The 16,580-nt window shown below is 48.6% G+C and overlaps 1 protein-coding gene across 2 annotated transcripts; it reads right to left on the bottom strand.

Moving 5' to 3' along the window:
* Window positions 1-878: 878 nt before the first annotated feature.
* RGCC (regulator of cell cycle) lies at window positions 879-15,458 on the bottom strand. 2 transcript variants are annotated; one of them, XM_032402930.1, is made up of 5 exons: window positions 15,218-15,458; window positions 14,537-14,722; window positions 5,829-5,936; window positions 3,321-3,383; window positions 879-2,046 (listed from the first exon to the last, which is right to left on the bottom strand). In XM_032402930.1, the coding sequence occupies exons 1-5, from the start codon at window positions 15,264-15,266 to the stop codon at window positions 2,039-2,041; spliced, it is 414 nt and encodes a 137-aa protein (XP_032258821.1). In that variant the 5' UTR covers window positions 15,267-15,458; the 3' UTR covers window positions 879-2,038. The 2 variants fall into 2 exon arrangements, with proteins under 2 accessions (XP_032258821.1, XP_032258820.1); XM_032402929.1 differs by lacking the exon at window positions 15,218-15,458 and having other exon boundaries at window positions 14,537-15,159.
* Window positions 15,459-16,580: the final 1,122 nt, after the last annotated feature.

The raw sequence follows: 16,580 nt of genomic DNA, 5'->3' as shown, positions 1-16,580 counted from the left end.
AACATCCAGAATAGACAAACCCAGAGAGACAGAGAATCAAGTACGGCAACGGCGGCACAGCTCTGTGAATATGCTAAGAACCGCTGAACTGTACACTTAAAAGGATGCATGTTAAGGCATGTGAATTCTATCTCAATAAAGAAGCGAAGAAAATATCTGGGCTCAACCCAAAAGCTTTCCCAGAAACTGAGGAAAAGGCAAAGGTTAAAGAAAAGGTCATGTTGTTTCCTGATTACCTAAAACACAGGTCAAATATGGTAATTAGCCTCTGAAGATATAAATAAAAATTGAGTACTTATGTTTTGGAATTGTATCCTATAGAAACATAAGGATTGGAGTTTATAAATAGCTTGATTCCAATTATCAAAGTAATGTCTGGTTATTTTAGAGCTTTTATTATTATTATTTTTGAGAGAGAGAGAGGCGAGTGCACATGCACACTTAAGAAGGAGGGAGGATACACAGGGAGAGGGGGAGAGAGAATCTTAAGCAGACTCCCCGCTGAGCATAGAGCCTGACGCGGGGCTCGATCTCACAACCCTGAGATCATAACCTGAGCCGAAACCAAGAGTGAGTCACCCAACCAACTGAGCCAACCAGGCGCCCCTACTTTAGAGGTTTTAAAGATAAGAAAAGCACAGATAACGGGCACCTGGGTGGCTCAGTTGGTTGGGCGACTGCCTTCGGCTCAGGTCATGATCCTGGAGTCCCTGGATCGAGTCCCGCATCGGGCTCCCTGCTCAGCGGGGAGTCTGCTTCTCCCTCTGACCCTCCCCCCTCTCATGTACTCGCTCTCTCTCATTCTCTCTCTAAAATAAATAAATAAAATCTTTAAAAAAAAAAGAAAAGAAAAGAAAAGCACAGATAAGAAAATTATGGACTTTTTTGGTTTTGTGCTCTCTCCATCCTCCCCAAAAGGCAGGTGGCAGGGAGTGGAGGTGGTCTTTGGCTTCCACATGCAAAGCCCACCTCTGTGGAAGACTTTGCATCTGAACCCTCCAGCTCCACGGAAGCTACCTGAACACAAGCATCAAGGCCAACACCATCAGATCTTCCTTAGCACACAGATCTGGTAAGAGCACCGTCATTTTCAAGGCCTTCAGCTGCCCCAATGTTCCTTCATATTTCAGTCCTGGATTTTGAGTGCAAAGAGTGTTTCCCTTAATTGAAGGGAAGAGCCCATGGCACCTGAAAAGGTGGTAAGATATGAGGAGAACAGAGATGGAAGAGAAACCCAACTTCCATCAAAACCTCAACCCTCAGTCACAGGGATGAGAAGTACAACATAGGGAATATAGTCAATAACGCTGTAATACTTTCTGTGGTGACAGGTACATTTAACGCAGTGAGCACCTGCTAATGCACAGATCACTATGCTGTACACCTGGAACTAATGTAATATTGTATGTCAACTATACCTCACTAAAAAACTCTACAATCCTCAAATTAAAATTTCCCACGAATCATATGCCAACATTTCCCCTCTGGAGTATTGAAGCAGCTTCAAAGTGACCCTTAAATTCACCAGCCTACTGTCTAGAGCAACGTGGCAGCACCCAAGGCCCTTGTTAGATGTCAAGAGGTGTGTTATTCCCACCAGAATATTATTTGACTGGGAATACACTGAAAGAAATAAAGGGAAAAAAAAAGAAGTTAACAAAAATACAGACTCTAGTTCAAATTTTATTTGCATACAAAAATATATTATACTGGGAAAAGCATATTACTATTTCCAACTATATATAATTAATTACAAATATGTTCACAAAAGCACTTTAAATTACGGGAAAGCTAGGTTTTGAGAGAAAATAGAATATTAGCGTGGATCATCTGTTCTAATACGCTGCAAGCTGGTAAACCAAGTCAGTGTCACTGTCTAAATTGCCAGAGATGATCTCAAAGGCTGGTGTTAGGACAAGCCTGAGAATGGCCTGGTGGCAGGTGAGCGCTCATCTCTGTCTGCTCTCATTTTACCAGGTCCTTGGAGCTTTCCGAAGCTTCTCCCTCATGATGAAAGGACCCAGAGCTTCTCCTTGTTTCACATGCCTGTGAAGAAGAGATCAATAAGGTTATCCACTCACAGAAGTTTCCAGCGCCTCTGTTTAACCAGATGACACCATCACAGGCATGAAAGCACCAAACGTAACGGCAGGCTTCCCACGTCATCTATGTCTGATTAACTGGTACAACTGGGCGGCCAGCTGCAATTTCCATGAAGTAGGCAGCCTTGTTACATGGATGGGTCTCATACAAATTGTGCTGTAATTACCATAATCTCTGTCGAAACAGGCCTTGGTCTTCTGATGTGGGATGGTACCGCATGGAAGAGAATGGGCCATAAAATTCTCCAATAAATAGAAAATACACAAGGACTTTCCACCTGATAGTTAGGTCTCAGTGTTGGGAACAGAGTCATTTTTAAATAACCAGCTTTGGATCTCATTTTTCAGGTTTGACCTGGCTGTTTAGCAGAGTATAGCATAAAATATTTCTTAGGGAAAATCAACTCTTTCGTTGAAAAATTAAGGGGCTAGGACAAAATTCTTCTGCGCTGTGATTGCCAAGAGTAGAGTTGCTGAAACTTTTACCCCGGAAGCTCTAGCTGATCCTTCTGGCTCTTGCAATCCTTTCCTTTTGAAACACAGTGGGTAGACTGAATCTCAGGGCCCCATCTTCTGGAGGCCCCTCCCCTCCCGACACTGTAGTTACGGTCTGATATCTTCAGTTCCCCACATTTTCGGTCACACAAAAGGGGTACCATTAGTGCAACTGCCAAATGGTAAACAAGGTAGTGTGTACTTAACCCAGGTCTTTCACTAATTGGCGTGGGCCTTTGGTTACAGGGTCTCCCGAGGCCAATTCTTTCTTTTGGGACCCTCTAGAAGTCAGACCTCCCCAAGCCCCTGGATCTAACCTGGGAGGACTTCCCTGGCCCATGGGATGGAACCGTCTGGCTTGTTAGCATGTTGCTTTTGTGGTCAGTTGGCTCATTTCTCCTCTGAAAAGCCTGCTGGGCCATCGTGGTGGTAAAATTCCCATCTTGCTCTAACAACTGCTCTGCATTTCTCAAACAAAATGTCATTGTTTGCTGGTGGCCCGTTCTCACCCTTTGGAAAGACACACGATCTACATGAAGGCAAGATTATCCTCAGAATTTCTTTCTGAGCCACTAGGGTTCTGTTTTGGAACCTAAAGAAGCCTGATGATGTAACTTCCTGCCCCCATGCAAGCTGGTAAATATTATGGTACTTTATCAGCAGTGTTGGTTGGTTTTCTGTTTGATTTTTTTTTTTTTTTTTAAATACCAGGCATGTACTCACTTGCTAATGTTCTGTCAAGATCAGCAATAAAGTCTTCTAGCTCTTTCGTGTCTCCTAGTTTGGCTGAAAAACAAGAATCGAGCTTCAGTTTCCATATCAACGACAGCTCATGCCGCCCTTGGTTCCCAGGATTATGTGACCCCATTTCGCATCCCTGCATCTACAGAGACATTATTTTCAAGTGTCCTATACCAACCCTCAGTGTCTGCTCTGGTGTTTCTTACAGTCAATTCAGACACTGATTCTGAAGATTCACCTAAGAGTCTCCTTCTTGTTTTTTCAGTTCATCAGTCCTCCGGCCACCCCCACCCCAACAACCTGGAAGGAGAATCTCTCTTCACTACCTTAAAAGGGCAGGGGGAGTGAGGGGCTAGGGGAGAAGATAAAACTTTTGATTTTGGGGCGCCAGGGTGGCTCAGTCGGTTAAGCATCTGCCTTCAGCTCAGGTCATGATCCCAGGGTCCTGGGATCGAGTCCCGCATCGGGCTCATTGCTCAGTGGGGAGTCTGCTTCTCCCTCTCCCTCTGCCTCTCCCACCCACTTGTGCTGTCTCTCTCTCTCTCTCTGGCTCACTCTCCCTAAAATAAATAAAAAAATTTTTTTTAATCTTTAAAAAAAGTTTTCTAAAAAATAAAGTTTTGATTTTTTGATTATGTAGGATATGAGTTATCTATCAAAAAATATTCAGTAAGCATGGCACTGTGCAGAGCGGACACCCAGAGTCAATGGCCTGCTCTGCCTCACCTCTGACCCGTTCTTGTTTGTGCTATCACCCCAGGGCAACACTGCCGCTCTGAGTCCCTCCAGGATGAAATGTTAATGAAAAGCCACCGTGCTTTGTCAAAATGGTATGGGGAAGGCGACGTGAGGCTTCCGGGTCCGGGACAGCCCCATCCCATCCAGGTGGCAGCATGAGGCAACAGGTCCTTATCTTGCTTTTGTTCCCTCTGTATCCTGAGATATACACGCTTCCCTGTAGAGCTCATCATTCATGCCTTCTCTGAAATGCATTCCTGGATAGTTTTATTAATTAACCCTTGCTGGCTAGAAATAGCTCCTTGTTCTTAGCTTTTATTTTTTATTTTTTTTAAAGATTTTATTTATTTATTTGACAGAGGGAGACACAGTGAGAGAGGGAACACAAACAGAGGGAGTGGGAGAGGGAGAAGCAGGCTTCCCGCTGAGCAGGGAGCCCGATGCGGGGCTCGATCCCAGGACCCTGGGACGATGACCTGAGCCGAAGGCAGACGCTTAATGACTGAGCCACCCAGGCACCCCTGTTCTTAGCTTTTAAAGTTAATTTGCCACTAGAGCTTTTTCTCTGTCTTTAATTCCTATCTCTGGAGGATCAGGTAGCAAATCTGGGCACGTTTGAAGCCACTTCCTAGACTGCTCTGTCTCTCTGAATTCAATAGCTCCGTTTTACCCACAAGGAGCTGGACAATGGCAGAGATCCCACTGGCTGGTGCTAACACTGCTCAGTTGAGAGGAGAATTTAAAAATCACTCTTTTGAAAAAGAGGGAAATTCCTCCTAATGCCAGGAGTGAGAAAAGTAATAGAATCTTCATATTTCTTTCTTAACTGTGTTCCATTTTTATTGCATTCTGCAACTATTTTCAGCAGTATAATGTTTCTTGAGGAAAAAAACTCCTTTTGTTTTCAAAAGGGCACTTGTCCAATATAACAGAACATTCAGCTCTCTAGCTGGAGACACTTGACAAGTTCCAAAAAATAAGAAACCGCTCATGCATCTTTAAAAACTTTTTTTAGGTCTATTAATACCACAGTAGAGCCAGGCTGGGGCTGCTATTTTAAATCATGTTAGATCATTGCTTGTCTCATGAGGATGACCCCATTTAATTGTTAAATTGGTAATCTGAAAGCCTTGGTCAACTAGTTAAGAAAAAAATCCCACTTGGGCGCCTGGGTGGCTCAGTCGTTAAGCGTCTGCCTTCGGCTCAGGTCATGATCCCCGGGTCCTGGGATCGAGCCCCGCATCGGGCTCCCTGCTCAGCGGGAGGCCTGCTTCTCCCTCTCCCACTCCCCCTGCTTGTGTTCCCTCTCTCGCTGTCTCTTTCTCTGTCAAATAAATAAATAAAATCTTTAAAAAAAAAAAAAAGAAAAGAAAAGAATCCCGCTTTCTGCAAAGCCTAACTGCTGCTGAGTTTTCAATTCTAGAACCAACCAGTCCGGGAGAGAGCACTGTCATTTGGCAGTCTTGATTACACCACGTGAGAGAAAACAGAGGCTGGAGAATATAGGTTTTCTCTCTCCCTGTGAATTTGGGTTCTTTTCCCCACCCCCCATTTATCTGATTCATTTTCACACTGATCAGAATCTTGAGAAAGAACAAATTGTACTTCACACTGTCCCGTGTGAGGATGTTAGTTCTATTTGTTTCACACGTTTGGGGAAGATTGGTCAGGGATAAGGGGGAGGAGAGGAGAGGCAGAGGGGGGAAGGCAGTAAGGAAGCCAAAAAGCTCCCACCCCAGCTAATGAGCCTACCTTTCCGAGGAGTGCCAGCTGGGGAGAGCAGAGCCGGAGCGGAATCTGTTGGAGAATTCAGTTTCTCATCACTGAAGCTGAAGCTGTTCCTATAGAGTGAATCTGCACCTTTCAGGAAAGAAAAAGTAACTCATTCAAGGTGGTTTTCAGGCCACATCTATTGATAACCAACAGCTCCTCTCCAAAAGGAGCAAAGTTGTAAAGAAAACAGGTTGATTTCCAGATTTTATATTTATGCCCCCGAAATGATTTGAGGCAGGGGAGTGTGCGTGTGTGTGTGTGTGTGTGTGTGTGTCACGCACACCAGGGGCCTTGCTTCTCTAACAAATGGAGAGTGAGATAGGATGCTCATGACCAGGTCAGCTTCCTTTGCAACACAGAGGAGCCCACTGTCCAGGTGTCTAATGACAACCAAGCCCATGCTTGGCTGACTCGGGCTGTTTGGGATTTTAGACCTAAAGAATCCTCTTTCTTAAAAAATGTCCCTTCTGCCCTCTGAATTCCCTAAAATACAAATACAAGGTTGGATCCCATTAGTTAATAATCCTCCCTCCTGGGAGGGCCTGGGTGGCTCAGTCGGTTAAGCAACTGACTCTTGATTTCAGCTCAGGTCGTGATCTCAGGGTTGTGAGATCGAGCCCCTGTGCCGGGCTCCATGCTCAGCGGGGAGTCCACTTGAGATTCTCTCTCTCCCTCCACCCCTCCCCCCCTCTTTTTCTCTCTCTCTAAAATAAATAAATACATCTTTTGAAGAAATGTTTAAAAAAGAATAATAATAATCCTCCCTGACTGCTCAAGAGAGTCTTTGTCATGGTTCTCCTGAGAACCTACACCCTAAGGATAAGCTAGAGGGTCAGAGATAAATACTTCTTCTAGAGGTTGTCAATTACAGACACTTTGAGTGATTTTGTGGCTCCCTCTATTGTCATACCCCCAAAGACCAGGGCAAGAGCAAGGCAAGGTCCCAGGAGCAGGGCTGCACTGGGAGTCAAGGGAACCAGCTCAGCTACTTAGGGACTCAGGCGCCCTTGAGCAAGACAGTATCTGTGAGCCTCAGCTTAGCCACCAATAAAATGGGAAGGCTTCATAATCCTTCAAGTCCCTTCTAGCTCTTAAGTTCTGAGAGTCTACTTCTCTAGACCCTGCCAAGAAAGAGGAAACCAACCCACGGCCAGCCCAGCCATGTGGCCGTGACACAAGAAGGGAGCTGGTGGCTGAGCTGCACCCACTCAAAGGGCTCAAAGGCAGAGCAGCCCGCCGAAGCAGGATGTGGCCTGTGAGGTCACAAAGTAACAGCCTTCCTGGTTAAAACAAAACACAAAGCCAGCCATGGTTGTGGCAGAGATGAGCTCTGGAAAGGCTCTTCAGGTGAGAGAGGGCAGCTGAATCAAGAGGGCCTGGCCAGGACTCTACTCTTCTTTGGGATTCACCACTTCAATCCAGGGACATCCAACTCAGGAGGAGACAAAAACATCTTTCTTTGGTCTCCATCACTTAAAGTGAACCTGAATTAAGTTGCAGGTATACTCAGAATATAGATATACTCAGAATAAAAAGGGTTTTCACCACCAGAGGTTTCTCATCCCAAAAGAATTCAGCTTCATCCCTAAAAAGGCTGCTTCAAGTTCTCAGGCACGTGTCTCAGGCCAGCTTCCTTTCCTCCCACCCTCCTCTGACCAGGTGGCCCCAGCGCCATCTTGTCTTTCTGACCTACACACTCATCTTGTCCACTCTTCCAAACATGCCCAACCTTCCCGATTTTTTCTCCCTTCAGAGGTCCAGCCCAGGTCACCTAAAAGGACCACAGTCACTTTTCAGGGCTTTGATGATGAACACCTACTAAGATCCAAAATACCAAGCCTCATTCTTGTATTTCCCCAAAAATATATTCCTCAGAACACTGGTCCCTGGGAAAGAAGAACCATGTAATCAACTAAGTTTGAGACACACTGAGCACCCCTCAAGATTCCTCCTGTGTCTTCCCACTTTAAGGTCCCTGAGAAGTCTTATGATAAACCAGCTTGGCCTTATTTCTCAAATTTAACTATGGGACACAATTTTCATGGCAGCAAGTTAGTATTTCTCAGGACACTTGCACTCCGTGGAACTCAGCTGGGGAAGCCTTTCTGCCTTTGTCAGCTGAGCCTACCTCTAGAGCAGTCTGGATTTTCTCAAGGGAAAGCCTTTCCCTTCCATACCAGAAAGTGGTCACATCTGCTGCAGACCTACAGCAGAGCATTACCGTTTGTCACCCCATAACAGGGCGGAGAACTTCCACAAATAGAACCTGAGAAACTTGTAGGGAAAAGATGAGGTAAGACTTAGAGGCAGGGAAACCACAGAGGGCCCCCGGGGAGGCCGACCTCGTGCCCAGACCCCTGAGCCGGAAGGAAGGAATATGAGGCATTTGGCACATAATCTTGGTTCCGAAGGACACTAGAGAGCATCACCCCCATCCCTGGCCCAGAGTGCCCAGCCCAGAGACTTGCTGGCCCAGACTTCAGTGGCCACACCTCTGGTCTCTATCTCCCAAAAGCAGTCGGTCCTTGAGATCCAGTTTTGCCATCACACCTCACTCCACCCTGCCCTGCACTACCAGCCCTTGCCTTGACTTTGGACTTCATCTCTCTTCTGTTCCAACTCAACAATTTTCCAGCCACATATACTCATCCTTTGGAGGAGGCAGGGGCGGGGGTGGGGGGGACACGCACACACAATTTGTTTTTCCTCACAGACAAGTAAACTAATGTCATTGAGTTTTCAGGGAAGAAATGATGTCAACATGGAAAAGGCTATTGCAAAATGAGGACTCAGGAAAAACTCTGGGTCACTCAGGTGGTTTTGAAACTCTGTAGAGAATGAGTCATAGGACCAGGACATTGCCACAGTGGACCTCTTGGCCTTTAAAGCCTGGTGTGAAAATGCCTTTTTGATCCAAGTATTTTCCTCAAACTTAGAAAATATATAGACAAACCGGCTGTTACTTGCCTAATAAATTCGGTTGCAAACCAAACTTAAAATAATCAGAAGTTTCTCTTACAGCTAATGAACTCATGCTACTCCCCCAATGAGGGAGGGAGAGAAAAAAATACTAGGTTACAGTATCTATATATAAACACACACACACAGGCATGTCAACATAGCAAGTGCTCCCTTCCCCATTTCCCCTCTCCTCTTACACCTCCCCAACCACACACACACACGCGCGCGTGCACGCGCGCGCATGTCACACCGGCACATTGCCACACCTCGATTCCTCTCTCTCTCCATGAGTTTCAGCGCACAATCTGAGCCAGACCTGACTCCAGGCTCCAAAATATTCAACCATCAACAGGAAATGAACCCCCAGCATCCTTGAGCCAAACCTGCCCCCAGTTTAGTTCCACCCCGTGGTAATACTGTACACACGTCATTCATGAAGAAAGCAACTTCCAGAAGCCCAAAGCTACTAGGAAGCCCAGCAGAAGCTGCCACGGTAGAGACGTTCAGGATGGGAGGCCGTGACAGCTGTGTGACCCTGTGAAAATCACTTCACCTCTGAGCCTCAGTTTCCTCTGCAGCAGAAGGGGAATAGTAACGAGGCACTCCATGTACGATTCCTACGGTTTTCATGATTTTATTCTAAAGTTCCTGGTGAAATGGAGGATGACATGTCCAGGAGAGAAGAGGTCGCCACAGAGAATAGTAACCATCAAGATTCTGGGGCCGGGCTTCCTCCACTCCCTCAGAGAGTAGCAAAACTCTTAATTAAGAGAAGCTTATCTTCGGAGGCACCTGAGAAGAAACCTCCCTAAAACAAGCCACCAACACAGGGGGAGCCCAAGCTCTAGACCTCGCTTCCTTTTATCCAATAAGGTTTCACTCCACGGACTTTTATTAAGCACCCTCCGTGAAGATCTCATGGAAGGCATTGTGGTAGATGAGAAGGTAAGGAAAGCTTGACTTCCTGTTCTTCTCACTCCTCTGGAACTCTATCCCTTGCAAAACAACGGCCAGTCAGTCTGATAAAATGACAGCAACGTGTTGCTGGCTGATAGCGTTTTAATGTATGACCGCCCCGCCCCAATATCAGGTGCTGTTATTAACAGGGGTTCCAGGGGCACATACGGTGATGATTTGGGGAACCTTGGCAGGTGATAAGACTAGATATTTCAGGGCTCCACAGCGTCTACTTCAATCAGCTCTAAAGCCCCATCTCATGGGCATCTCAAAGCCCCATCAGAAACGTCCTTGGCAAGTCAACTTGGCGAGCCGAAGCCAGGAACCTCGAGCTCAGGGACCAAGTTTTCTAAGACACCAGCTCAAGAAATGTCAGCATATTCAATATACAAACATCCAACTTTAGTGCTCACCAACACAGCTTGAGAAACTCAGCTGTAAAAACAGAAGCTTGTTTGAAAGGTAGTTGTGCTTTTTGAGCTGGGGGGTGGGGAGAAAGGTAATTTAGGGTTAGCGCCGACATGTGCTACTCCAGAGGGAAAGAAAGCCACAGACGGTAAACCTTGCCCAGAGCTCCTGTAAATATAGAACAATCCCACACGTTGAAGACAAGCAAACTATAGTAATTAACTGGGAAAAAGAAAGCCTTGGACCTGTTTCCCTTTTGCCACAGGGAATGGGGGGGGGGCGTGCGGGGGCGGGGCGTGAATCTCCTTTCAAGACTATCACCCCAGCTTCCCTTCTGGCACTGCTCGGCCCCTCTCGACACCTCTCCAGGTCTCCGTCAGAGTGAGCCCCGCCCCCCACCTGGAACCCCTACCACCGTGCCAGGGCACCCTGGGGGCTCCTAACTTGGCATTCTCTCCTGGCTTGAACAAGTTCGGATTCCAGTCTCTGGAGCTCCTATGCCAGATCAGCCCATACGCTACCTGTCATGCTGGCACCCAGGTCCAGCAGGTGCGCAAGCTGGAAGACTCTAAGCAAAGATAGACAAATTTTCTGGTCTTGCACATGCTAAAGAAGCCAGTTCCTCATTCCCTAAAACGGCTCTACAATATCACAACATCCCTCGCATACACAGGAGCCTTCGGATCCTTCCTGTTAAGTAGCAAAACACTCGCACCCCCCCCCCCCCCCCACTTCAAAGGAAAAAGGTGTGCGAAACCCCAACACAGCAAAGAGAGAAGTTCCTACCACCTTTTAAAGTTCAAGTTAATATTATAAACTTTGCATAAAATCATTCGGTGGAAACAAATTAACACATTGGTTAAAACTTTGTAATCAGGAGTTAAAATTTCATTAAGCATATTTGAGGAATCATGGTGTGCATTTACAGTTTTGAAAATACTGAAAAACAGTATATATTTTTTTTAAATTAAGTTCAAACCAAAGAAGTTTACAACCTCTGGAGCACCTCTAAGGATCAAGGTTGAACAACACTGCCCTAGCTCCTAATTACACTGCCCTTTTACTGCCGACGTTAAAACAGCTCCCACCAAAGTGTCTGAGATGACATGTTGGACCCAAGTCTAGGGGAAGGAACAAGCCTGTTTTGATCAACCCCCATTTGAATGCCACCCATCATGTGGCGTTACCTTGCAATTTTCATTTTGGTTCTCTTCACATCTCTGGAGGACCCCCTGTAAGTGGGAACAGGGAGTATTTCTTTTTAAATGCACACTCTTCTATCTAAGTAATTTGCTTCTTTGGATGGAAGGAATGTTTGTTTCTTCTTTGGATGCAAGCAACCCTAATTTTTTTATTTTAGTGAGAAGAGGAAGGGTTCTTTTTTTTCCTTTTTCTTTTTCTTTCTTTCTTTTTCTTTTTTTTCCTGGAGAAGGAAGGGGTAGGGGCAGAGGGAGAGGGAGAGAGAGGATCTTAAGCAGGCTCCGTGCTCGGCACAGAGCCCCACACACGGAGCCCAATCTCACGACCCTGAGATCATGACCTGAGCTAAAATCGAGTCCGACGTTTAACAGACTGAGCCACCCAGGCGCCCCCAAGGAAGGGTTCTTCAAAAAACAGAATTGCTGCCTTGAGTAATCTTGTAAGGTGGCTGTATGTTTTCTGAGTGATAGAGCAGTAGGTGGAAGGCAGAGTGAGAATTAAGGTACTACTGGTTCATAGCTCATATGTAACTGGCTCAAATGTATCTGATCTATGTAATAGAGCCTGGCGTATGCATTTTAATGTTTTCTTGAAAGCATGAAACAGAGCAAATTTTTTCTTCCTAATCATGAGCTTATGGATGTTTCGACTAGCACTACTAAATAGCATCCTTTCAATTTCACAGCTAGAGAAACTGAGGCCCACCTATTGCCCAGGACTCCGACAGAACTCAGTCTGGACCCCACTGACCTGGCCACATGACCACTGCCTTGAAGAGACACCCGCAGACACAACCACTATTGATTGTGATTCGGGTCCAATGGGACTTCAAGTCTATTCCTGAGGACCTGGTTCCCATTCCAGCTAACCATCCATGGTGACAAGAGCAAGGTCTTAAGAGAGGGCCCCCGTGGTTCTGCTCTCTTATCAGAAAAATGGAGATAATAGTGCCTATCTTATAGGACTGTGGTAGAGGTCCTATGAGATAACACATTTAAAGCACAGCAAAGAGATCACTACTAGTAAGAGCTAATAAATAATAACAATAATCCTAGTAAGGGCTTGGTAAAAGTGAGCTGCTCTTGTTATCATTATCCTGGTAGGTCTCCCTTTTGGTGGCCTAAATCTCAGCAGGATCCACCTCTTTCAAACATTCTCTTCCTCAGAAAAGCACTGAACAGACAAATATGTCTAATGAATGTTTGTGCTCAGTTCTTGGTGGCAGTTAAGTTAAGCACACTATGCTTCCTCAAGAAATTACTATTTGGATACACGCTGCTTCTGCCAACACTATTTCTAACCAGTCTTATGGGGGACAAACTACACACTTATAAAGAAGACTACTGTCATCTGAGTCTTCTTTATACCATCCCCATTACTCCTCTAGCCACCAAACTAAGGGTCCGTGTAACAGTTAACAACAAAAGCAGAAAGCAAAACACACACACACACACACACACACGCCACCCCCCCCAAGAGAAACTATAGAATATTCCAAATATCTCCCCCCAAATCATTAAGAATGTGTTTCTGAGTGCCTTCTTGTTGAGGCCTCTGAAAACAGATCTCAATCTGAAATCCTACCCCGAGGGAACTGCAATCACCCATATGATGGGCCAGCTCAGACCATATTCTAGCCAACTGTGGCTGTGGTTTAGAAAGGAGTTGTTCTTTGCAATAGCACGGCACTGGACAGACTGTCCCGGCTTTCTTTCCGGTGGGGGAGAGAACTGGTACTTGATGAATAACTTGCTCCATGCCCCAGCAGAAGGAGACATATTTAAGCTTGCCCACAGATATTGAGACAAATCTAAAAAGTTTTTAGATTTCCCTTTGAAATTGAAAATAAGCGGTCCAGTCATTACCCATAAAGTCCAAAAATACAAAACAGAAAATTAACAGCACACTATTCCATTCCTGTTCACCTCAAAAGCTGCAATTAAATCTAACCCTTGGGCAGGGCTGCCAAGGAAAGTCAAGAGGGACCTCAGGTTTCTGACTCAAACCCTGGACAGGGTGACGAGTGCCTTTATTCATTTGCAGGAGGACAGCTCATGTTGAGGTCTGGGACTGCGTCTTTTCCCAGAAACAAAGAAGAGCTTCAGATTTCAAAAGAAGAGAATCACAAGAAGAGGTCACTGTGTCATTGCTTTCACTTCCAGAGTCAAGGGCAGCAAAGGGAGTGACATTCATGCTGGTAACCCATCTAGGGAATGAAGTCTCAAGAATAACTCAGAAAAGTTCACTTTGAAAAATAGTAAGTCATCCAGAATTTGAAAACCAACAATCACATAATATTGAAAAGTCACCAAATTTGCTGTTTGACACCTACACAGATGTCTATAATCCTTACAGACCATTTGATCCTCGAAAAAAACTGCCTCACTCCTTGCAAGGTTGTTTAAGACAAAGAGACCCAGGGGTAGTCAGTCTCCGTTATGAGAAAAGCGGCCAGGAGGCACCTCTATTTCCATCTGCTCTCTGGCTCCCTCTCCAGCCTGAGCGGGGGTGGGGGGCGGTGTGGAAGCCAGCAGTCCCGGTGGTGGGACCTGCCTGAAGAAACAGGGGCCCTTTCTAAAACACTTGAACTCCACAGCGCCAGAGAGTCTTTGAAAACTGCACGCAGTGCAGCAGAAAGTCTGGGAGCTCAGAGCCAGAAGAAAATGCAAGAAGTTATTTCAAAAATCCCAAGAACAGCAGCTTATGAAACCTTTCCTGGTGTCACAAATTTTTCAGCATTGTGCCCTCCCATGTCTCCCTCCACCCCCATTCCTGTGGCACTTGCCCCACACACTCTGAAAAAATGACTGCAGAGAGAGAGAAAAGGGCAGGGGACGGGAGGAGAGGTTAACTGTGGGAAAGCCTGGCTTAGGTCCCAGGAGTCCCGTCTGGCTGGGTCAGGGCAAGCTGCTGAAACCCCCCTGCCTTCTGGAGACCTGCAGGCGGCAGGTAGACCAGCTGGCCCTCCAAGAGCCTCTGAGCGACAGCCCCGGGGGTCTTGTCCCCGCCGCGGGCGTCCTAGGACGGCTCGGTGCCTTGGGCTCACTTCGCTGGGCCCCACCCCTCGGTTTACAGATCAGCACACTGAGACCCGAGTCCCCAGTGCTCCTTACTGGGAGTTCCCCGGGCTCCGGCACTTTCCCCGTTGGGGCCACACTTACTCTCCGAGTCGCTGAAGCCGCTGCTGTCGCTCACGCTAGCGCTGCTCCGCCGCTTCATGCGCTCCAGGTGCTCCTCGTAGTGGAAGTGGCGCTCGTGGAAGGGCGACGCGAAGTCGGCCAGCACCGCGTCAAACTCGCACAGCGCATCCGTCAGGTCCCCGGCGGCCGCCGAGTCCAGGGCCGGGGCTGGGGACAGGGATGGCGGGCTCAGGTGCCGGGGCGGGGCGGCCATCGCGTCCCGGGGCCAGGAGGGGGCCGCCACCATCCCCGAGGATAGCTAACATTCACGGCGCGCGTGCCGAGTGACGGCCACGCTGTCGCTGCCCGTTACTTGTCTTTGCATACTCTCAACCAGCCCCTGGAGCGGTTCTATTATCCGGCCCATTTCAGAGACACGGAAACTGAGCCTCCGCCGTGTGAGGGTGCCGACCAAAGGTCACCCAGCTAATCGATGCAGCGGAACACTTTCCCACGCGCTCTCGGGTACTCGTCCCCACGCTCGTCCCCCCGGGGGCGCGTGCGAACGGGTGGCGGTGGGAAGATTGGGTCGGGACGCGCCCGTTAAGTGTCCCCAGCCCGGCGCGGGGAGGACGCCCGAACCCGCCAGGGGCAGGGTCCGGCGGGTAAGGGGACGCCCCGGGACCCCCTTTCTTCTGAAGGGCCAGGGCTTCCCGCACTCACCTGCCGCCGCGGCGGCCGCGGGGCTGCTCTGCGCGGCGGGCGGCTTCATGGGCGGGCTCGGCCCCGCGCGCACGGCGGAGGGTCCTGCGGGGTGCTGAGCCCGGGGACAGTGCAGCCGCTCGCGCCGAGGCCGGAGCTGCGCGGGGCCCGCTCTGCTGCCCGCGCTCCCGCCCTGCCGGTCTTGCTCGCCTGGCTGCGCTCGCGCCGCGTCGCCTCCTGCACGGTGCGCACGCCCGCTCTTTCTCCCGCCGCCGCCACCCTCCAGCCCCGCCGTCTTATAGCCGCGGGCGGAGGCGGGCCGGGGCGGGGCCGGCGGCTGTGCGCCAGCCAAGGAGCCGGGGACGCCCCTGTCCCTCAGGCACCGCCCCCGCCACGCGCCCGCCGCGGAACCGCAGTGACTGTGAGTTGCCGGAGCCCGGGTTACAGCCCCAAATATTTACTCGCCACTTCGCCCGCGCGCCCTGACAACCCGACTCCCTGAAGTGTCTCTGCCGCCGCCAGAGCCCCAAAGAGTTTACGATTGGGCTGAAGCTCCCCCGCCCTTCCTGCCGCGTGCCCTTTACCTCCTCCAGCCTTAGTTTCCTCATCTGTGACGTGGACGTGCTGAGCCTCTAGGGTTTGCTGCGAAGCATAAAGTAGCCCTGGGAGGCCCAGACGGGTGTCACACACGCAGAGGGAGGCTCCCGCGTCCCCACCGCGTTTCCCCAGGGGACTTACGGATTGTGGGCCAACGGAGTGGAGAGGGTAGAGGATGAGAGGGACAGAACTCGTGGAGTCCACGCGGTTACAAGCCTTAACTGTTCCCATCCGAGAGCCCGGAATTTGACTCAGTCCTGGGCTTTCACGCCAGGGGGTCTTGCGTGACTTTATCCGGGAGGGGATTTTGTCAGGGAAAGAAATTACTGCGTAGATGCGGTGCATACCCAGCGCCTTTCAGTGTCCGCACCAATGGGCAACCCTGCCCAGCCGTCTCGCGAGGGACCCAGTCATGGTCAAGAATGACTCTCCTTGCACTGCCCCAGGCGGCAGCCACTAGCCACAGGTGGCTATGCAAATGTAAGGCAACTAAAATAGCATATAATGAAAACCTCAAGTCCCTCAGGCTCACCAGACACATATTAAGCCCTCAACGACCACCATCGCAGAAAGTTCTATTGGACAAGGCTGCCAGGGTCTCTGACCCACAAAACTGGCCTGGGAGGGAAGAGAGGCACCTTACCCTGGTTATCAAGAGCCTCCTGGGTCAGGTTCTGGCATGCACCATTTCCAGCCCATACAGCAATCCTGAGAGGTGGAATTACTGCTAGTTTCACAGGTGAGGAAACTGAGGCACCAGGGATTAAGTAGGTTGCCAGGCCAGTTC

Source organism: Phoca vitulina, unplaced genomic scaffold (assembly GCF_004348235.1).
Source record: "Phoca vitulina isolate PV1807 unplaced genomic scaffold, GSC_HSeal_1.0 scaffold5, whole genome shotgun sequence".
Taxonomy (NCBI): Eukaryota; Metazoa; Chordata; class Mammalia; order Carnivora; family Phocidae; genus Phoca; species Phoca vitulina.
This window is presented reverse-complemented; position numbering and strand designations above follow the sequence as displayed.